Below are 24,312 nucleotides of genomic sequence, written 5' to 3'. Positions count from 1 at the left end.
GAATATATAGTAAAGTGTAATTTATTCCTGTGATCAAAGCTGAATTTTCAGCATCATTACTCCAGTCTTCAGTGTCACATGATCCTTCAGAAATCATTCTAATATGATGATTTGATGCTCAATAATAGTTCATTAATAAAATAGAAAACCGTGATTTTAAATTGTAATAATATTTATCTGTTTTTACAGTATTTTTGATCAAATGAATGCAGCTTTGGTGAGCAGAAGTGACAACAAAATTGCAATTATTCCAAATATTTGACCAGAAATAACCAAATCATTTATTTTCCATCAGAAAAAAACAAACAAAAAAAAAACTGATTTTTAGTAATAAATTATGCAAAACACAGCTTTATGTCTGGCATGAAACATTAGCTCTCACTGTTGGCAGGTGTGACTGAAGTTTTGAGTCCATTAAGAGTCAGAATGAATGATAAATGAGAGAGTGGTTGAGTGAATCACGTGTTTATCCTGATAAATGAAAGAGTGTTTGAGTGAATAACATTAGTGTTTATCCTGCACAGCTGCATCTGATGAAAGATTAACGTTCCCTGCTGGAATCCTGCCGATCACGGATCAAAGCATCAGGTTGCATTAGCGAGTCACACGTCAATCACTCATGAATCTCAAACATGCGCTTGGTATCGATTACGCCTGATCACATGATCTGATCATTAAGAGCCCATAAAAACATGAGATCACAGCAGCAGAATGTAAACATGCTTCCTGAAATCTCCTTCCACATGCACATCTGTGGAACTCCTCCTCCTTTTCATTATTCTCCTTCTCCACCTCCCCCCCTCCTTTCCTTCTCCACCTCCTCCCCCCCTTTCCTTCTTCTCCTCCTCCTCCTTTTCCTCCTTCTCCTCCCCCATCCTCCTCCCCCTCCTCCTTTACTTCTTCTCCACCTCCTTTTCCTTCCCCTCCTCCTTCTCCTCCTCCTTCCCCTCCTCCTTCCCCTCCTCCTTTTCCTCCTTTCCCTCCACATTTCTTCCTCCTTCTCCTCCTCCTTCCCCTCCTCCTTTTCCTCCTCCTTTCCCTCCTCCTTCTCCTCCTCCTTCCCCTCCTCCTTTTCCTCCTTCCCCTCCTTCCCCTCATTTCCTCCTCCTTCTCCTCCTCCCCCTCCTTTCCCTCCACATTTCTTCCTCCTTCTCCTCCTCCTTCCCCTCCTCATTTCCTCCTCCTTTTCCTCCTTCCCCTCCTTTCCCTCCTTTCCCTCCACATTTCTTCCTCCTTCTCCTCCTCCTTCCCCTCCTCCTTTTCCTCCTCCTTTTCCTCCTCCTTTTCCTCCTTCTCCTCCTCCTTTCCCTCCCCATTTCCTCCTCCTTCTCCTCCTCCTTTTCCTCCTTTCCCTCCTCCTTTTCCTCATCATTTTCCTCCTTTCCCTCCTCCTTTTCCTCATCATTCTCCTCCTCCTTCTCTTCCTCCTTTCCCTCCTCCTTTTCCTCATTATTCTCCTCCTCCTCCTCCTCCTTCCCCTCCTCCTTTTCCTCCTCCTTTTCCTCATCCTTCTTCCTTCTTCTCCTCCTCCCCCTCCTCCTTTTCCTCATCATTCTCCTTCTCCTTCCCCTCCTCTTTTCCCTCCTCCTTTTCCTCATTATTCTCCTCCTCCTCCTTCCCCTCCTCCTTTTCCTCATCCTTCTTCCTTCTTCTCCTCCTCCCCATCCTTCTTTTCCTCCTCCTAGTCCTCCTTTTCCCTCCTCCTTTTCCTCATCTTTCTCCTCCTCCTCCTTTTTCTCCCCCCTCCTCATTTTCCTCATCCTAGTCATCCTTTCTCTCCTCCTTTTTCTCGTCACTCTCCTCCCCTCTTGTTCTTTCTTCTTATTCTCCTCCTCCTTGCTCTTCTCCTTCCTGTTATTTCCCTCCTTCTGTAAATCTCAGTGACATGGTGCACTTTAACTAGATGTTTGAGATGGAACATTGTATAGAACATTTAATGCAAAATACATTTTCCTGGCCAGTGTTTGAAACAATAGAAGAAATGCACTAAATAAATGATGAATTATGCATCTTAATTAATGTAAAATCACACTAGCAGAATCTTCAGGGTTCATGTCTCTGGATGTGGAGGATTTATATGAGACTCGGCCTCCATGTGTCTGTCTCACAGCAGAGGATTGTGGGAGATGTTAAAGAACGAGGGTCTTCTGCCTCTCATTAATTAGTTTCTCTCCTCAATACTGAATCAATCATAACAGAGGCAGAATATGATGATTCTCCTGCCTGTAGATGTGTGTATGAGTCTTTAGAGGAACTAGTTAACGCCTGAAGACGTGGACGAGACCAAAGACTTGAGCTTGAGCTTCATTCACAGCGCAGTTGAGGAGGACATTCAAATGCAGGGAATTATAACTGTAATTTAATTTATGCACTTTTTTGCATATTTTTAACTAGTTGCTCAGGATATACTTCGAATGTTGGCTTACTTTTGAAGACGAAAAAACTGCAAAAATGATGTTCTTCCTCAGTGTTTCTGTCTCGTTCTCCAGCACAAATATCTAAACATTCTTAAATCAAGATACATTTACTGGAGAAGAAGCAAAATGACTGAAGATATTAAAGTCATCTTTTTTGAAAAATGCATTAAACTTACTTGAGTTTGTGCTTATAAAAATAACAAATATCTGCTAATGGAGTCAGAAAAATAATCTTAATTTAGAGGGAAAACAACATTGTTTTTCTGACCCCATTGGCAGATATTTGTTCTTGTTTTAAGCATGATATGCAAAATATGTTCATGAAACATGCAACAACAATTTTTTTAAATGAAAAATAAGATTAAAATAAATAAATAAAACATTAATTTAAATAAATTAATTTAAGAAACAAAATAAATAAATAATACATCTTAATAAATGATAAATATACAGTACAGTACAATAATACTATAGTGAGTAGAAAAATGTAATAATGTAACAAAATAGAAAGTAAATATTTTCCAAATACTATATTATGCATATTTATAATATAATTTTTTTATACATGAAAATACAGTATATAGCTGCATTTTGAATTTTGGGATGGGGGGGTCTTTCTCATGAAAATGTATGTTTTCAGACATCATCATCTGAGACTATGATGTGTTTTACCCTAAAGTCACATGACTCTCTTACTCTGCTCCATTTACGAACCTAATTTGATTGCATTTCTGCAGATCCATTTGGAGACGTTTTCACACGGCCTATTAAGAAATCCAGAATATTCGTCTCTCAAGATCAAAAGCGGCGAAATTCGTACTTTTTTCCTAATGAAGCCTCGTCTGGAATGTTATTTGTTTTTACAGGCTCATTAACTGAATTAAGTGTTCTGCATACAGTAATACCGCGCTTCATCCCCCCTGCGGATGGAAAACATCCCTCCTGTTGTTCAGAGAGACGTTTATTCTGTCATAAAGACTGAAGGACGGCAGGAATTAAATCAGAACTTCAATCACATCAGCTAAAGATGTCGTCCCGCGGGAAACAGCCATTACCATGATGCCACAACATCACGCTAATTGCGTTTGCAAGTTTGTGCGAATGTTTGTGATGTCAGAGGGAAAGTCAAACAGGACAGAAAAGACACGGTTATATGATTATAGGTCAGCGCTCAAGATAATAGTGTCCTTCTACTTCAGCTGAGACAATCTGACGATAAAACGCACCTGTTCAGTCTGATAAATATAACAAGCTATTGGGTGAAAGTCACATTTATCTATGGTGAAAATCCAGCTTTTAATGTTGTTTATGTGTCTATGTGGTGTTTTTAATATGCTTTAAGACAAACCATGTGTAAATTCATAAGTCGACACCATTGCTGAGTATTTCCTCCTTAAAACTGCAGTGAACCAAAGACGTTTCTGACGTCACAAACTACCTTGTAACCAATCAGATCAACGTGTGATCGTCAACCAGTGGATCTCTGAGCTGAGTGAGTGAGTGGAGGCGGGGCTAATTTGCATATTCATAGAACCGCGCATACTAAATGAGGCAAGGGTGTCGAGTTACATTCAAGATATTTTAAGACATGAAGAAATTTTTTTCAAGGAAACATTTAAATGTCATTTTGCTGATCAAAGATGAGTTTTAAGGGATAAAATGATGGACTACAGGAGGACTTTAAAGGGATAGTTCACCAAAAAATTTTAATTAGCCCATGATTTACTCACCCTCAAGCCATCCTAGGTGTAAATGACTTTCTTTTTTCAGCCGAACACAATCAGAGTTATATTAAATAATATCCTGGCTCTTTCCAGCTTTATAATAAACTTAGATTTTGAAGCCCAAAAAAGTGCATCCATCCATCATAAAAGTAATCCATACGACTCCAGGGGTTAATAACGGCCTAATAAAAGAGAAGCCATGCATTTTTGTTGGCTTTTTTTTATTTAAATATCCATATTTATAACTTTATAAACTGCTATTTGTGTATGGAGCAGATAAAATATATAATTTATCATTTAGACTCATTAAAATGATTTAAAGGCTGAAATGTGAGGTTTATCATATTAATAATAATTTGTCCCCGGCATTACACGTATGGAATTGTTTTGAAAAATTCTGATGTTGAAAAATATCTTGTTACAATGAGAAACATTTATGGCGTATGATATGCGTTTTATTAATCTTGATTGTGGTAAATCAAGTTTAAGTTACCACAGTTATAGTTAACAGCATCTGGATCTTCTGGCGCCTCTGTGGTTTTGTTGCAGTAATAATCCTGTGTTTGTGTCTCTCTCGTATTTACTACTGTATAACGTGTGTGAATCAGTGGGCGGAGCTAAAGAGGTGATGATGTAGAAGTGGGCGTCGACCTTCTTCTGCAGAGGCGGTCTTTCACTGCACTATGACATCATAATGTGACAAAATCCAAAACGATTTGTTTTCTGAGCTTGGCTTCAATAAAAGCTGTTTTTGGACTGAGTTCTGAAACTTATGATATTTTTATAGCACAATAACCTCTGATATGTCAAAAGATCAAGGAAAATTTGGTTTCTCAATCCATGACCCCTTTAATATCACTGAGATCAGTATTATTTTAGTTTTATTAATATTATTTTAAATTAGAATTTTAATTTAATTTTTAGTAATTTCGTTATGTGCTTTTGTCATTTTATTATTTTTTTTAATTTTTTTAAATATATGTATATATATATATATATATATATATATATATATATATATATATATATATATATATATATATATATATATATATATTGCTTTTTAGGTTTAATTTAGTTTTATTTCAGTTTCAGTTTTGGTTTTTATTTATTTCCAGTTAATAATTTTAGAGTTCAACTTCAACTTATTTCAGTTTATTACCAAGGCAACATTTATTAATTTTCATTTAGTTCGATTTTTTAAGCTAATATTTAATTTTATTTTAGCTTTATTTCTATTAACAGATTTTTAAAAAGTTTTAGTCCATGATAATAATAACAGTTAGATTTTATTAATATTTTGAGTTTTATAAAGGTGGGCGTCGACCTTCTCCTGCAGAGGCGGTCTTTCGCTGCTCTATGACATCATAATGTGACAAAATCCAAAACGAGTTGTTTTCTGAGCTTGGCTTCAATAAAAGTTGTTTGTGAACTGAGTTCTGAAACTTATGATATTTTTATAGTACAATAACCTCTGATATGTTAAAAATTTTATTTCTCAATCCATGACCCCTTTAGCAATACCATGATAATAACCGTGATGATTTCGGTCACTGTCTAATCCCTGATCACTGCCGTCCTGCACTTTTTCCTGTTTAAAAATCCCCTTTCTCTGGGAAACACGCGTCATGTTGAATCAATTAAACGTGTTTCCGGTGGCATTTCATGGTGACTTTACGGCACGGGCTGATGGTGTTACGCGTCTCCACAGATAATGTCATTAAGATGTTGTGGGATGTGTGTGAGAACGGATGAACTCATCATGAAACGCGCGGATCTGACTGTTCCCCGGCCAATTAGCTCTCGGCTAAAGTAGACCGTCCTCGAAAAATATATTTTTTCTCCTCAGAGTTTATGAAAGTTCTTCAGCTTTCATTTACAAGACAGACAGACGGAATAAAGTTTTTTCCCCTTCCTCATTGTTCGAGTCAGACAAAAGCAGCTCCAGCTCCATCACTCGTATTTTTCCTGTCTTTTCTTGCGTTTTTTCTTTCTTTCTTTCTTGCATGGGGAAAATTGAGCTCGGGCCACGGCTCCTCACGAACTCTCACAGCGAGAGCGTTTTTGATTGGTGCCACAATGTGAGAATTGGCTTGTCTACATTGACATTTGAGAGCCGCCGCCGGGCCCGCGACCTCGCGAGTTTTATTAGCAAATGAGACCTGGAGGGCTTGAGTTTAAAGAGCGGCCCCTTCGTTCCGATTTCAACCACATAATGATTTTCACAGGGTTCAGGACCTGAATGAGAACAGAATAATGAGCGCCAGTCATTACTGGAATTACAACCCCGCTCACACCGTCGCTCGGAGCGTATAATGAGTGTAATGCCTATAGACTTTGATGATTAGCGTCAGACGGTTTGGTGTGTGTGGATGAACTGATGCGCGTCAAGAGGAGTTATGATCAGGGTTACTATTGTTCATTTAAACTGTGTGTGTGTGTGTGTGTACATATTTTCATTACTTGAAATAAAGTAAACATTAAATAAATTGGTATATAATATAATATATAAAAATGTATATATAATATATGTAAAATAATATATATCTATAAAATATGGATATACATATTTAAGCATATATGTACATTTTCATTACTTGAAATAAAATAAACATTAAATAATATAATATATAAAAATGTATATGTAATATATGTAAAATAATATATCTATATAAAATGTATATACATATTTAAGCATATTCATTACTTGAAATAAAATAAACATTAAAATAAAATAGGAATATAATATAATATAAATTAATAAAATATAATATATAATGTTAAATAAATGTCATTTGTTTTAAATAGGTTTTTGTTTTTATTTTTAAATCATTCATTTTAATTTGTTACATTTTTTAAATTTAATTATTAATTTTTCATCATCTCCCTGCAGTTTCTTCACAAACCATGCTTTAAGTTTGATCAATTTAATTTAATAAATAAATATAATTCAATAATTATAAACATTGTTTAGTTGAATAAATTAAAATGAACGAACTCATGAATATTTATTTATTTATTTAGCTTTTGCCAATCTTAATGCATTACACAAGACTTTTATAATATAGATATGCATATGAATCATGCATCAGCATGGCATGTATCTGAGTACAATGGTATCTGATAACATTACCATAGTAAAACTACAGTGCTTGTTTATGTATTATTTTAGGATTCAGTAAGCGTGCAGAAGCAAGTTAATTCGAATGTTTGATCTGAAACCACATTTATGAAAATCATACGGACAGATCACTGTAACTTGAATCATAACTGTTCTGGTTAATAATACGACACAGATGCGTTTATTTTAGGCTGCGCTGTCTCTCATTATGAAGAAATGTGGAACTTCTCCTCATAATAATGTTGTGTGATGCCCGGCTTGTCCGAGACTCTTTTTAATTAGCTCTGCCATTAGCGTGACAAGCTCACTCGGTATCCCAGCATGCTCTAATGAAGCATCAGGTGCCAAGGCGCTCGAAATAAACCCGCGGACCGCTGGTTCTCTGAGTAAATTAGCGGCAGGTAATGGTTTCACCTTGTCAGAGCTGTGGGGAGTTTCTCTGAGATCCACTAGCGTTAGCGGCTTCAGACGCGCGGGTGATGTGTGTATCACACCAGCACATCGTCATGGTAATTTGTAAGGAACCAGTAGACAAGCTCGGATTAAAGTTATGATTTCATACGCTCTTTTGAGTTTGGCAGCGGATCCGTGGCACATGCTAATCTGTTTCCGGCGCTCATCTGCACAAATCCTTAACTAAACTACTCGTGATCGCGAGTCCTCACAGTCTCCAAACTAACAAACACTTGCTGTGATCTTCATGCTAGCAGCATGCTAAAACACGCTAGCAATGTGTTAAAACGTGTTATGTTAGAAACATGCTAGTAACGTGTTAAATCATGATAGCAACATGCTAAATCATGTTAGCATCATGTTAAAACATGCTAGTACTGTGTTAAATCATGCTAGTAACTTGTTAAAACATGTTAGCAATGTGTTCTAACATGCTATAAATGTGTTAAAACATGATAGCAATGTGTTAAATTGTTAGTAATTTGTTAAATCTTGCTAGCAACATGTTATACATGCTAGCAATGTGTTAAATCATATTATAAACATGCTAGTAATGTTACATTATGTTAGAAAAATACTAGAAATGTGTTAAGTCATGCTAGCATTTTAAAACATGCCAGTAATTTGTTAAAAAACATGTTAATAAAGTGTTAAATCATGTTAAACATGCTAGCAATGTGTTAAATCATGTTATAAACATGCTAGCAACGTGTTAAAACATGATAACAATGTGTTACATTATGTTAGAAAAATGCTAGAAATGTCATGCTAGCATTTTAAAACATGCTAGTAATTTGCTAAAAACGTGTTAATAAAGTGTTAAATCATGTTAAAACATGCTAGCAACATGCTAAAAATTGGCTTTTTTGGTAACGCTTTACAAGGAGGTTTCGTTTGTTAACATTGGTTAACATTAACTATCAGTGAAGTATACTTCTACAGGATTTATTAATCTTATTGTTTATTTCTACATTATGCAAAATTGTATTTTTTGACACTAGTTAATGCACTGTGATCTAATATGAACAAACAATAAACAATTGAATTTTTAATACATGCTGTAAAAATGTCGCCTATCAGTGATCTGCGGTTTTTGAAATCTAAATATGTCGGTAACACTTTACAATAAGGTTCCTTTATTAAACATTAGTAAATGTATTAACTAACATGAACTAACAATGAGCAATACATTTACTACTGTTTTTGTTAATCTTTGTTAATGTTAGTTAATGAAAATAAAGCTGTTCATTGTTTGTTCATGTTAGTTCACAGTGCATTACCTAATGTTAACAAGATTTTAATAAAGTATTAGTAAATGTTGAAATTAACATTAACAAAGATGAACAAATGCTGTATAAGTGCAGTTCATTATTAGTTAATGTTAACTAATGTAGTTAACTAATGAACCTTATTGTAAAGTGTTACCAATATGTCTTTACATACTGAGTGTCGTGAGTGACTGTGAGTCATGTGACCTGTAGCAGGTGTTGTGAGGTCGTCGCCTCTCGTCCAATCAGATCTGAGCTTGTTGAAGTGCTAATAAACACAGACCCGCTGGCCTTTCTGAGACACTCGAGCTCCGCGGCTAATTGGGCCGAACGCGCTATTGTTGAGGAGGAGAAACACTGTGTGTTCGTCGCAAGAAAACACACTCGTTATGACTCGCTGCCGGAGACGGTGGCTAATTATTCTGCCGGACAAGAAGTGGTCGTTACACAGAAGTGATTAACACAGCTTTACATCACATCACTTTTGCTGGAAAACATGCTAGAGTTGATTAAAGACTAATTAAAGAATGTATGAGAGGGTTCGGTTTATTGTGGATATATACATTTTATTTAAAGATTGTGTGTGTGTGTGTGTGTGTGTGAGTGAGTGAGTGTGTGTGTGTGTGTGTGTGTGTGTGTGTGTGTGAATGAGTGAGTAAGTGTGTGTGTCTGTGAGTGAGTGAGTGAGTGTGTGTGTGTGTGTGAGTGAGTGTGTGAGTGAGTGTGTGTGTGAGTGAGTGTGTGTGTCTGTGAGTGAGTGTGTGTGTCTGTGAGTGAGTGTGTGTGTCTGTGAGTAAGTGTGTGTGTGTGTGTGTGTGTGTGAATGAGTGAGTAAGTGTGTGTGTCTGTGAGTGAGTGAGTGAGTGTGTGTGTGTGTGTGAGTGAGTGTGTGAGTGAGTGTGTGTGTGAGTGAGTGTGTGTGTCTGTGAGTGAGTGTGTGTGTCTGTGAGTGAGTGTGTGTGTCTGTGAGTAAGTGTGTGTGTGTGTGTGTGAGTGAGTGAGTGTGTGAATGAGTTTGTGTGTGTGTGAGTGAGTGAGTGAATGTGTGCATGTGTGTGTGTGTAAGTGTGAGAGAGTTTGTGAATGAGTGTGTGTGAGTGGGTGAATGAGTGTGAGTGAGTGTGTGTGTGTGGGTGAATGAGTGTTTGTGTGTGTGAGTGGGTGAATGAGTGTGAGTGGGTGAATGAGTGTGTGTGTTTGTATGTGAGTGTGAGCGTGAGCGTGTGCGTGTGTGTGTGTGTGAGTGGGTGAATGAGTGTGAGTGAGTGAGTGTGTGTGTGTGTGTGTGAGTGGGTGAATGAGTGTGTGTGTTTGTATGTGAGTGTGAGTGTGAGCGTGTGCGTGTGTGTGCGCGCGTGTGTGAGTGTTTGTGTGTGTGTGTGTTTGTGTGTGAGTGTGACTGTGCGTGTGAATGAGTGTGTGTGTGTGTCTGTGAGTGTGAGTGTGTGAATGAGTGTGTGTGTTTGTCTGTGTGTGTGTGTTTATATGTATATCTTCTTCAGCAAGTGTTTCCAAACTGAGGAAAGTGTCATAAAGGAAAAGCAAACAGATGTCCAGTGTGAACAGATAAACATCAACCACACTAAAGCTGCAGTGTGTGTGTGTGTGTGTGTTTGTGTGTGTGAGTGGGTGAATGAGTGTGTGTGTTTGTATGTGAGTGTGAGCGTGTGCGTGTGTGTGTGTGTGTGTGTGTGAGTGTTTGTGTGTGTGAGTGGGTGAATGAGTGTGAGTGTGTGTGTGTGTGTGTGTGTGTGTGTGAGTGGGTGAATGAGTGTGAGTGTGTGAGTGTGAGTGAGTGAGTGTGAGCGTGTGCGTGTGCGTGCGCACGTGTGTGTGTGTGTGTGTGAGTGTTTGTGTGTGTGTGTGTGTGTGTGTTTGTGTGTGAGTGTGACTGTGCGTGTGAGTGTGTGAATGAGTGTGTGTGTTTGTCTGTGAGTATGAGTGTGTTTATATGTATATCTTCTTCAGCAAGTGTTTCCAAACTGAGGAAAGTGTCATAAAGGAAAAGCAAACAGATGTCCAGTGTGAACAGATAAACATCAACCACATTAAAGCTGCAGTGTGTGTGTGTGTGTGTGTGTGTGAGTGAGTGTGTGAGTCAGAGAATTTGGCATCAGCCTGATTGAAACAGATCTACATTTATTAGCATTGCTAATTAAGATAAATCAAGCTGCTCCTGTAATGAAGTGGCTCCTCTTTAATCAATTACCGTCACTGCAGTGATTTCTACATGTTGATAAACACATTAATGTATTCCATATGTCTCATAAACACATCAGTGTGTGACGGTGATCTGCTCTCTGTTCATCGCTGATCTGAACATCTACAGTGTAAAGTTTTTGATCGCTAAGATTTTTAATGTTTTTAAAAGAAGTCTCTTCTGCTCACCAAGGCTGCATTTATTTGATTAAAAATACCAACAAAAAGAACTGTAAATATTGTGAAATATTATTCTAATGTAAATCATCTGTTTTCTATGTGAATATATAGTAAAGTGTAATTTATTCCTGTGATCAAAGCTGAATTTTCAGCATCATTACTCCAGTCTTCAGTGTCACATGATCCTTCAGAAATCACTCTATGATGATTTGATGATCAAGAAACATTTATGATTATTATCAGTGTGTATTGTGATGTTCTCCACAGGCTCAGCGTTCATGATGGTGAACTCCTCGGGCCGGTTTGCGGGTCAGAAGGCGTTACTCTTCACTCCGCAGCTGAAGGAGAACGACACACACTGCGTGATATTCCAGTTCTATGTTGCGGGTCGAGAGGGCGGCAGACCTGGACATCTGAACATCTACATCAAGGAGAACAACAGCCCGATGGGGTTACCGGTGTGGAACACCTCTGGACCCGCCACACACTCCTGGAGCCAGGTGGAGCTCGCCATCAGCACCTACTGGCCCAACTACTACCAGGTGAACTGAGAGTGTGTGTGTGTGTGTGAGTGAGTGAGTGAGTGTGTGAGTGTGTGAGTGTGTGAGTGTGTGAGTGTGTGTGTGAGTGTGTGAGTGTGTGAGTGTGTGAGTGTGTGCGTGTGAGTGTGTGAGTGAGTGAGTGAGTGAGTGAGTGTGTGTGTGAGTGTGTGAGTGTGTGAGTGTGTGCGTGTGAGTGAGTGAGTGAGTGAGTGAGTGAGTGTGTGAGTGTGTGAGTGTGTGTGTGAGTGTGTGAGTGTGTGTGTGTGTGAGTGTGTGAGTGAGTGAGTGAGTGTGTGAGTGTGTGAGTGTGTGCGTGTGAGTGAGTGAGTGAGTGAGTGAGTGAGTGTGTGAGTGTGTGTGTGAGTGTGTGAGTGAGTGAGTGAGTGAGTGTGTGAGTGTGTGTGTGAGTGTGTGAGTGTGTGAGTGTGTGCGTGTGAGTGAGTGAGTGAGTGAGTGAGTGAGTGTGTGAGTGTGTGTGTGAGTGTGTGAGTGTGTGTGTGTGAGTGTGTGAGTGAGTGAGTGTGTGAGTGAGTGTGTGAGTGAGTGAGTGTGTGAGTGTGTGAGTGTGTGAGTGTGTGCGTGTGAGTGAGTGAGTGAGTGAGTGAGTGTGTGAGTGTGTGTGTGAGTGTGTGAGTGTGTGTGTGTGAGTGTGTGAGTGAGTGAGTATGTGAGTGAGTGTGTGAGTGAGTGAGTGTGAGAGTGTGAGAGTGAGTGAGTGAGTGAGTGAGTGTGTGTGTGTGTGTGTGTGTGTGTGTGTGTGTGTGTGTGTGTGTGTGTGTGTGTGTGTGTGTGCGATACATGTTATTTTCTGTCACCTGTCCATCAGGTTCAGGTGAATGTAGTGAAAATCTGCCCCCCATTAGAGAGAAACAGAATCACATTTTCTGCTGCTTGATTTCCACATGTGCTGTGAGCCTGAAGAGAGAGAGTGTGTGTGTGTGTGTGTGTGTGTGTGTGTGTGTGTGTGAGCCTGAAGAGAGAGACGCTCTGATTTCACACATGCTGGTCATTAGTGACCCGTCCTCATGGGTGTTGACGGAGCCCCGTGTTAATTGGTGGAACGAGCCCCCGTGACCCCGCGCAGGGAACGCGCGCTTTGGTAAATTACTCCATTAGAGCGACAGCGAGAGGTTACGACGAGACCCTGATTAGATGCTTTAGAGGAACACGCACACACACGCCAAACCCTGCAACACATCATCATTTCATTTGTAAAGTTTCATTATGACGTGCGGAGTAGTGTGAGCCGATCCAAAGAGGATTTTAAACGGGCTTTTGTCAGATTATTCATGCTTTACGGAAACTTTTTACCTATAAATAATAATATTTATTATTGTTATTGTGTAATGTATCGTAATGTATTGTTAATGTATCTAATTTATCTACTGTAAAATAAAACATATTTAAGGAAAATAATATAATAATAAGTGTTTTATAATAATAATGATAATAATTTGAGTTGTTGTTACTATTATTATCAAACAGTAAATAAAATTATGAAGTGTTTGTTATTGTAATTTTCATTGTGTATTAAAGGAAAATAATATAATAATAAGAGTTTTATTATAAAAATAACAATAATAAATGAATAAATTAAATAAAAAAATTAAATTGAATGACAATAAAAATTATTATTATTATTGTTTTTACTATTATTAAAGAAAATTATAAAGAAAATTATTTTATATTTATTATTTTATTTTTACTGTAAAATAAAGTAAAATAATATTTTTATATTATTATTATTAAAAAAATTTTTGTTAATAAATAAAATGATAAGGCAAATTAAGAAATATTACTATTGCAAATTTTCACACCGCCGAACCCTGCAACTCATCATAATTTAATTTGTAAAGTTTCATTATGACGAGTTGAGTAGTGTGAGCCGATCCAAGAGGATTTTAAATGGGCTTCTGTCAGATTATTCATGCTTTGCTGAACTTTTTGATTGCATTAGAGGAATAATTCAGGCAATAATTAAAATTAATTTACTCATTAGCTCTAATGACTTTCCAATCCTTTAGTGACGGCATCTGTGAAGCTGCTAACATGTCCTAACCAGACGAAACTCCACACTATTAAAAAAAGTATCTTTATCATGTTAATCAGCCGGAACGAACAACAGAGGATTGTAATCGGTGTCTATTTCTGTGACATCGCAGCTGGAGATACAAACAAAGATGAAAATGATAATCTCAGGAACTAATTATGTGCTTTTATTTCATCTTTAAAAGGTCTGAAGTCAGTTTTTGCCAAACAATATAGATAATTCATCTCAGATCTTAGAAATACAGTATGTATATATTTTTAAGGTTTATATGTTTGAACTGCATGTAAAATTTCTATTTTACGTAATTTATTTTTATTGACATTCAATTATCATTCATATTTCATATATACTGTATGTATCATACATTATTTTTTTCCATACATCTCATAATAGTATTTATCAGAGATCTTGAAAATAAATTAAAGGAAACAGGAATGTTTAAACTGTTTATTCAATGACAAAGATTGTTTCATTCACTCACTGAGCATTGTTCATAATGTTAAAATTGTGTAAAATTTATAAATTAAGTAGCCTGGCAAGCCAGACCTACATCAAGATGTTGGGTCTGGCAACTCTCCATAGACACGGCTCAATCCGAGGGGCGGGATAAACGGCTGTCTTTCAAATTCCCTCGGCACACAATAGGACAGCGCTTCAACCAACCAGAGCGTTTCCCAACAGCGGAGCTTAGTTGATAGATTCAACTTTTGCCAACTTCCTTTTTTTAAGAATGACTTAAGTGCCGTTCTTTGCTCTTTTCTCAAAGAAAAACGTAACTCCAAGTCCTCCCGAGTCGCGGACAAAGCCGATTCGAAAGACTGTTCTCCAGCAGCAGCCATTCTTTGTTTTCAAGTAGCAGGGAACCGTCGCAACTCTGTCGTCATTATGTTAAGCCCGCCCCGCCTACTCTATACACGACGTGATTGGCCTGACCCAATTTAGGTTTTTGCAGCTCGAAAGTCAATGGAGAGTTGCTAGACTACCCTGGAAGCAAAATACATTTTGCTGCCGCTAGGGTGCGTCTAGATCTCTAGGCTACAAATTAAGTGCAGTAATGCAAATGCAGTGCGCTTGCAGAGAGACTCCGCCCACAAGCTCTTCTGATTGGCTGTGATCTTTGATTGATTGGTTGCGAGTGCAGTGCGCTTGCAGAGAGACTCCGCCCACACGCTCTTCTGATTGGCTGTAATCTTTGATTGATTGGTTGCGAGTGCAGTGCGCTTGTAGAGAGACTCCGCCCACACGCTCTTCTGATTGGCTGTAATCTTTGATTGATTGGTTGTGAGTGCAGTGCGCTTGCAGAGAGACTCCGCCCGCACGCTCTTCTGATTGGCTGTAATCTTTGATTGATTGGTTGTGAGTGCAGTGCGCTTGCAGAGAGACTCCGCCCGCACGCTCTTCTGATTGGCTGTGATCTTCGATTGATTGGTTGTGAGTGCAGTGCGCTTGCAGAGAGACTCCGCCCACAAGCTCTTCTGATTGGCTGTGATCTTCGATTGATTGGTTGCGAGTGCAGTGCGCTTGCAGAGAGACTCCGCCCACACGCTCTTCTGATTGGCTGTGATCTTCGATTGATTGGTTGTGAGTGCAGTGCGCTTGCAGAGAGACTCCGCCCACAAGCTCTTCTGATTGGCTGTGATCTTCGATTGATTGGTTGCGAGTGCAGTGCGCTTGCAGAGAGACTCCGCCCACAAGCTCTTCTGATTGGCTGTGATCTTTGATTGATTGGTTGCGAGTGCAGTGCGCTTGCAGAGAGACTCCGCCCACACACTCTTCTGATTGGCTGTAATCTTTGATTGATTGGTTTGCGAGTGCAGTGCGCTTGCAGAGAGACTCCGCCCACACGCTCTTCTGATTGGCTGTAATCTTTGATTGATTGGTTGTGAGTGCAGTGCGCTTGCAGAGAGACTCCGCCCACACGCTCTTCTGATTGGCTGTGATCTTTGATTGATTGGTTGTGAGTGCAGTGCGCTTGCAGAGAGACTCCGCCCACACACTCTTCTGATTGGCTGTGATCTTTGATTGATTGGTTGTGAGTGCAGTGCGCTTGCAGAGAGACTCCGCCCACACGCTCTTCTGATTGGCTGGGATCTTTGACTGATTGGTTGTGAGTGCAGTGCGCTTGCAGAGAGACTCCGCCCACACGCTCTTCTGATTGGCTGGGATCTTTGATTGATTGGTTGTGAGTGCAGTGCGCTTGCAGAGAGACTCCGCCCACAAGCTCTTCTGATTGGCTGTGATCTTTGATTGATTTTGTCACGTCTCGTTTTTGAATTGTTTCTGGCGTGGACAGATAAATTGCTTGTCACTATAATCTGCCTTAATCTGGTTAGGAAACAGTGTAAAACAGAAAAACTCGCAGTTCCTCATTCAGAAACACCAACACACTGTAACTCTCAGATCAACAGTGTTGGATACCGTGGTAAACTGAGAGCAGGCGTGGTTTTAACCTCAGCCGCCTGAAATATCTTCCTTCACTTGTGTTTCAACATCCAGCACATTTGTCTAACCGGCATTCCGACTCTGGGAGCGGTTTAGCAGGAGCATCCCAACATTTCTGACATGGGTTGCTTTTAACAGTATATATCTATAGCGAGTGTATTACAGGAGCCGCCCGTGTGTTTGCTGACATTATTGCTGTCTCTGACTTTCTATTTCTGTCCCGTCTGCGTTTGGGAATGATGTGCGCTCTCAAATGTTGCTCTGTTAGTTTGACGGAAAGATGTTTGAACTCTAACTAGCATGTGTTATTAAGGCCCTTAAAATGATTTCACATGCGTCGCTCTGAGTGACAAGAATAGAGCGAATGTGTGTCTAATTAGCGACGTCTGGATAATTATTGGTCGCTGTAATTGCACAGTATCGTAAGTGATCATCAAAACGAAACCACCTGGTGCTTTGGACATTATTTTGTAATTACAGGCTCGATTTGATGTTTTTCCTCTCTGGAAAAAGATGTGGTTGAAAGCTCTGTGCTAATTGGCACGATCAGGTCAGCGATCAGAACTTTTAATTGGATGTGACAGACATTTCGTTTTTATGCATTTCTTCTTTTTTTGACATCTTTTATTGTTGCAAACTGCATTTGTTAATTTTATAGCACCATAAACAACCATAAACAACCCTATCCAGCCCCAGCAAAGCCATCCAGGAGATCTGGAGAAAAATAAATAAATACATATATGCATATATGAATACATGCATAATTGACATGATGATAATATTAATACAAACAAATTACATATACGTTTTTATTGTTTGTTGACCTGGTCAGTTCAGATTTAAGTGTGTTTACTTCTAGAAAACAAAAGCTTCATCTTTGCGGTGGTTTATTGGTACATGAATATATTATACTATTTATGATATCAATATTTCTCAAATATGTGTTTTCATTTATAAGATATATTCCAGTGAAGGGAACATTCCAGAGCAGTTTCACAGGTTCACTGTCACGTAACTCGTCAATCTACAGATTTTCATCTTCCAGAATGTCTCACTTGTAGAGGTCAATACTCAATAAGATTTAGTGTTATTAAATTATGGAATGGTTTATCCCATCTAGCAAGAAAATGTTCATCTTTAATATATTCTAAAAGATGTATAAAGGTCTTTGAGTGCAGTAAGAGGCTCCTGATGTGTGTGTGTGTGGGTGGGTGTGCGCGCGTGTGTGTGTGTGTGTGTGTGTGTGTGTGTGTGTGTGTGTGCGCGCATGTGTGTGTGTGTGAGCGAGCTGGCAGAGCTGTGTGATATTATGGGATGTTTGGAGAACCGCACCCAGTTCCTAGAGGAAGCGTGTCATTCCTGTCCTTCATCTGAGCTTGTGTCCGTACGGGAGAATCCTGTCCCTCTAGTTTAATAATAATAATACAAAAATGAGAAAAAATAAAAGAGAAATACAACATTATAAAAGAAAAGCATTCATAAAAGAGAAGTTCATTCAAATATACAATACACATATAAAATGTTGTCGAAAGAGTTGAGAAAGTAAATGGTATAGATTTATTTTTAAAAGTAATCAAATAAATCAAATAAAAGCTACGCTAAAAAAGTTTATGTTAGTTTGTTTATGTTAGTTTATGTTAGTTTGTTTGTTAGTTTATGTTAGTTTGTTTATGTTAGTTATGTTAGGTTGTTAGTTTGTTTATGTTAGTTTGTTTATGTTAGATCTGTTTATGTTAGTTTGTTTATGTTAGTTTGTTTATGTTAGTTATGTTAGATCTGTTTATGTTAGTTTGTTTATGTTAGATCTGTTTATGTTAGTTTGTTTATGTTAGATCTGTTTATGTTAGTTTGTTTATGTTAGTTTGTTTATGTTAGTTATGTTAGATCTGTTTATGTTAGATCTGTTTATGTTAGTTTGTTTATGTTAGATCTGTTTATGTTAGATCTGTTTATGTTAGATCTGTTTATGTTAGTTTGTTTATGTTAGATCTGTTTATGTTAGTTTGTTTATGTTAGTTTGTTTATGTTAGTTTGTTTATGTTAGTTATGTTAGATCTGTTTATGTTAGTTTGTTTATGTTAGTTTGTTTATGTTAGTTATGTTAGTTTGTTTATGTTAGTTATGTTAGTTTGTTTATGTTAGTTATGTTAGTTTGTTTGTTTGTTTGTTTATGTTAGTTTGTTTATGTTAGTTATGTTAGTTTGTTTGTTAGTTTGTTTGTTTGTTAGTTTATGTTAGTTTGTTAGTTTGTTTGTTAGTTTATGTTAGTTTGTTAGTTTATGTTAGTTTGTTTGTTAGTTTGTTTGTTAGTTTGTTTATGTTAGTTTGTTTGTTTGTTAGTTTATGTTAGTTTGTTAGTTTGTTTGTTAGTTTATGTTAGTTTGTTTGTTAGTTTGTTTGTTAGTTTGTTTATGTTAGTTATGTTAGATCTGTTTATGTTAGTTTGTTTATGTTAGTTATGTTAGATCTGTTTATGTTAGTTTGTTTATGTTAGTTATGTTAGATCTGTTTATGTTAGTTTGTTTATGTTAGTTTGTTTATGTTAGTTATGTTAGATCTGTTTATGTTAGTTTGTTTATGTTAGTTATGTTAGATCTGTTTATGTTAGTTTGTTTATGTTAGTTTGTTTATGTTAGTTTGTTTATGTTAGTTTGTTTATGTTAGTTTGTTTATGTTAGTTTGTTTATGTTAGTTATGTTAGATCTGTTTATGTTAGTTTGTTTATGTTAGTTATGTTAGATCTGTTTATGTTAGTTTGTTTATGTTAGTTTGTTTATGTTAGTTATGTTAGATCTGTTTATGTTAGTTTGTTTATGTTAGTTATGTTAGATCTGTTTATGTTAGTTTGTTTATGTTAGTTATGTTAGATCTGTTTATGTTAGTTTGTTTATGTTAGTTTGTTTATGTTAGTTATGTTAGATCTGTTTATGTTAGTTTGTTTATGTTAGTTATGTTAGATCTGTTTATGTTAGTTTGTTTATGTTAGTTTGTTTATGTTAGTTATGTTAGATCTGTTTATGTTAGTTATGTTAGATCTGTTTATGTTAGTTTGTTTATGTTAGTTATGTTAGATCTGTTTATGTTAGTTATGTTAGTTTGTTTATGTTAGTTTGTTTATGTTAGTTTGTTTATGTTAGTTATGTTAGTTTGTTTATGTTAGTTTGTTTATGTTAGTTTGTTTATGTTAGTTATGTTAGTTTGTTTATGTTAGTTATGTTAGATCTGTTTATGTTAGTTTGTTTATGTTAGTTATGTTAGATCTGTTTATGTTAGTTTGTTTATGTTAGTTATGTTAGTTTGTTTATGTTAGTTTATGTTAGTTATGTTTGTTTATGTAGGTTTGTTTGTTAGTTTGTTTGTTAGTTTGTTTATGTTATTTATGTTAGATCTGTTTATGTTAGTTTGTTTATGTTAGTTTGTTTATGTTAGTTATGTCTGTTCATGTTAGTTTGTTTATGTTAGTTATGTTAGTTTGTTTGTTAGTTTGTTTGTTAGTTTGTTTATGTTAGTTATGTTTGTTTATGTTAGTTTGTTTGTTAGTTTGTTTATGTTAGTTATATTTGTTTATGTTAGTTTAGAGGTGTAACGATGCCCTCATATCACGATACTGAACTCACGATGTTATTGCGATACTCCAAGACATTTGGTAAAAGGTTAACAAAAATGTACTGTTCATTAAAATGCTAAATTTGATATTACATTGTAGGTGTAAATTAATATTCCTGGACTTTTTGGACTTTTTGTATCGCGATGTATGGTGACACGATCTATTGTTACACCCCTATCGTCCACTTATTGTTAATGAGACAGATTATAACTTATATAGTTGAAAATGATCATTCTGTCATCATTTACTCATTCTCATGATGTTCCAGTCTGACTTTCTCCAGTTTCTTCCACTTCCAACATTGGACCCCATTGAATTGCATTGTATGGACAGAAAAAAAAAGTTCTTCAGATTATCTTTTATGTCTCTCAGGTTTGAAAGGGAGTGATTAAAGGTTTTAAATCAAGTTAATCCAAATTTGGTTGCCGATGTCAGACTATATATTACTGTATATATTTAATTCAAGCTGCTTCTCCACATCATATTCAGGAACCCGAATCTGTCGGTCAACAGCCGGTTCAGGTCAGTGTGACCGTGATGTTGCAGAACCGGCTCAAGGGACGCCTGTCAAACCTCTCGCGCACTGAATATGCATCATAATAGAAAGCTTAGCAAAGAGCATGTATCCCAGAATCCTTCACTCTGCCGTCTTTAGCCCTGACCCCCAGAGTCTGGCTGTCGAGTTGAATTGTTTGGCTGTATAAACCGAGCAGATTTAGCACATGCTGCCGCAGCATCTCGCTGATAGAGACGTGATTTACCACGTCTATAAAATCTGCAATCTGACAGACAGCCGATTCACCATGAGCACCCTTGGAGCCTGATCCCGTTCGCCCGCTGGTTTAACAAGTTTAGCCCAATCACTAAAGCCAAATGGTGTTTTAATGAGCACTAATGACCAGCGTGAATGGTGTTTTCCTCATCTTTGTAATTTCAACTGAAACAGGAAGCTAAGGCGGGACTTATTGAATGGCTCCTCCCCCTTTTTAAATAGCCAATAGCAGATGATACGTTAGTTTTAATAGTAGAGATGTGAATAAATTCCAGCCATTTTTGACTCGTCACGTCACCAGTCACGAGTCGCACAGGTATATCTGTGGCAATAGCCAACAATACATCGTATGGGTCAAAATTATCGATTTTTCTTTTATGCCAAAAATCATTAGGATATTAAGTAAAGATCATGTTCCATTAAGATATTTTGTAAATTTCCTATCGTAAATATATAAAACATTTATTTTTGTGAGTGAATGCAGCACAATCGCCAACATAAATTAACAACTTTAAAGGAGATTTTCTCAATGTTTCGATTTTTTTGCACCCTCAGATTCCAGATTTTCAATAGTTGTAACTCGGCCAAATATTGTCCTATCCTAACAAACCATACATCAATGAAGAGCTTATCTATTCAGCTTTCGGATGATGTATAAATCTCAATTTAAACAAATGTACCCTTGTGACTGGTTTTGTGGTCCAGGGTCACATTTCATTCTTAACCAACGCTGGAAAAATTTGGTCAGGTGGTGTTTATAGCAGAGGGGGCGGAGCTTCAGATTCTAGAGAGCATTTGATTGGACAGAAGATGTGATGAGAAGCGGTGATGTCATAAAAATCCCTGATCCATTTTAGTGGAAGTGAGAGACTGTAAGTTTTGATTGCTTATATCTCCTAAATGCGAATTTTGTCATTGTTTTGGAACACACCAACTAATTCATAACCTTAAGGCTGACATATTCATACTAAAAGCTATAAAAACGTATTTTGATTTCAGGGGGCCTTTAATGACCACATGAATCTGACAATCTGACAGACAGCCGATTCACCATGAGCACCCGTGGAGCCTGATCCCATACGCCCATGATTTTTAACAAGTTTAGCCCAATCACTAAAGCCAAATGGTGTTTTAATGAGCACTAATGACCAGCGTGAATGGTGTTTTCCTCATCTTCCTGGGTCGTTGTTTAAACCCTCACCTTGGTTCCTGCGGGACACCTCAGTGCCGGTGTGTGTGTGTGTGTGTGACATTTTGAGAGTGTGTCCATTTATCAGCGTGGTTATGAGCTTTCTCTTTCCTCCGCAGATCGTCTTTGAAGTGGTGACCTCCGGGCAGAGAGGCTTTCTCGCCATCAAGGATGTCGTTCTCCAGGGCCATCAGTGCAGTAAGACCCGTTTCTCTCTCTCTCCGTCTCTCGATCTCTCCGTTTCTGTGTCGTAAAATCAGCCTCATCACCCGCTCCTTGGCCTTTTCCTTCCACCCTCCCAACGTCAATATCGTCTGTCTTTCTCCAGGCATTGGCGAGTCATAAAAGAGAGCGTAATAACGAAAACAAAAGAGAGAAGATGATGATAAAGCAGGAGAGAAATCAGCGTGTGAACGACACACCGTTAGCAGGAGAGGGGGATGAAAGGGTCAAGTGGGATGGATAGATAGATAGATAGATGGATGGATGGATGGATGGATGATAGATAGATAAATAGAGAGGTAGATAGATAGATAGATGGATGGATGGATGGATGGATGGATGATAGATAGATAAATAGATAGAGAGATAGATAGATAGATAGATAGATAGATAGATAGATAGATAGATAGATAGATAGATAGATAGATAGATAGATAGACAGATAGATAGATAGATAGAGAGGTAGATAGATAGATAGATAGATAGATAGATAGATAGACAGATAGATAGATAGATAGACAGATAGACAGATAGATAGATAGATAGATAGATAGATAGACAGATAGACAGATAGATAGATAGATAGATAGACAGATAGACAGATAGATAGATAGATAGATATATAGATAGATAGATCATAGCCAGTGGGGTTTTTTAAAGTGCGTCAACGGCAGCATTTCCGATCATTTCCACAAAACTTTCATGACGATAAATGTTTTTAATGTTATAAAAAGTCGAGTCGATCGAGTCCATCAACACCTTTAAAGCTTTACAGTCGTTTCCTCTTCAACATTTACTTCAGTTTTGATTTATATGCTGTTTAATATTCGATGATCTCGTAACACTTCTGAAACTGTTACAGCATTGAGAAAAGTCTTCAGTTTAGAGATGCATTCTACATACTATAGAAACGAAGCGGTTTAGTGATGAATGTGAATGTAGAGTTTGATTGGATTTTCCTCTCATTCACATTTTACTGTTTATTTTTCATTGATTTTGAATAGAATACAGATTATAGATTGGTAAAGTAGATGTTCAATCCCTTAATAGCAGGTTAAACCAGGATGAGTTCAACTGAGTTTACTGAGAAAGTTATTGCATTACTGTTGTGATATAAAGTATGTCTTATAAATCCAGACACAAAATGCAGGTTTTTTCTACACATGGAATATCCAGATGATCTGTCGAAAATTTCAGGATTTTATCCCATTATTCCAATGCGCTCAACCTTATGTTCACACAGAGTGTAAATAGAAATAACGCTGTTTGTACTGAGAGTAAAGATAGTGAAAATATGCCTTGCTGTTTGCACTGGAGCTCTTCGCGTGTCGGTCAAAAATTATTATTTATTTTTTTGCCAATGAAATAAATGTACTATATTTTAGTTTGATAATGTTTTTTATTTAATATTTTGTATTTTTAGGGGATTTCTTTCATACTTTTTTTATACTGTATTTATAATCCATTTATTCACTTTTTGAGCACAGACCTGAAAATGTAATTTCCAACTTAAACTGTGGTAAATCTAGAATGCTTTAGAGCAACAGACTGAAGTTTAATCTCCTTTAAAGACGACACAGATTATTGCTGAAGTGAAAAAAGTTTTAAAAAGTGAACTTAAAAAAGTAACAGAATTTTATGTGTATTGTTATGAAAAATGCACAAAAATACTATTTTCAATTTTTATATGAAATAATCAGTCACATTTTACTCTAAAACTGTAAGAAAATCAAAGCCATGAATCTAAACAAGTTGTGTTCCAAATTTGAGCTTGATATCTCAAGAAATGGTCTTTCAGTGAGATGTTGTTCGGCTGCAGTACCAAACGCTTCCACTAGAGGAAACTCGTCTCATTCATTTCTAATGCGCTCATTTCTGACCGCGAGGAGCACAAGTGGGACTATCTCTTTCAGGACCATTTAACCTTTTCGAATCATGTCCATGATTTTTTTTGTTTGTGTGTGTGTGTTCACACAGCAAGTGCCAAAACTTTTACCAAGTTTCGTACCATTCCGATGAAGAAAAAAAATCGAAAAAAACAAAACGTAACATTTTTCGGTCAATAATGACCAAACAGCACCAGAGGGTTGATAAACTCTGCCCGCTATATAACGTGGTGGTATAAT

General features: G+C 37.2%; 1 protein-coding gene across 2 annotated transcripts in view; it reads left to right on the top strand.

Annotated features, from left to right (window-relative positions):
* Positions 1-24,312, top strand: part of LOC311087636 (receptor-type tyrosine-protein phosphatase mu) — a 246,722-nt gene that overhangs the window by 85,250 nt on the left and 137,160 nt on the right. For both annotated transcript variants that reach the window (XM_084120986.1, XM_084120985.1), the window contains exons 3-4: positions 11,630-11,904; positions 22,084-22,162. In XM_084120986.1, the coding sequence (XP_083977112.1) occupies positions 11,630-11,904; positions 22,084-22,162 (354 nt within the window). The remainder of the gene's footprint in view (positions 1-11,629; positions 11,905-22,083; positions 22,163-24,312) is intronic.

Source organism: Abramis brama (genome assembly GCF_963993115.1).
Source record: "Abramis brama genome assembly, chromosome: 7".
In the NCBI taxonomy this organism is placed as follows: Eukaryota; Metazoa; Chordata; class Actinopteri; order Cypriniformes; family Leuciscidae; genus Abramis; species Abramis brama.
The sequence above is the reverse complement of the archived record's forward strand: the minus strand, read 5'-3'. Positions and strand labels throughout refer to the sequence as shown.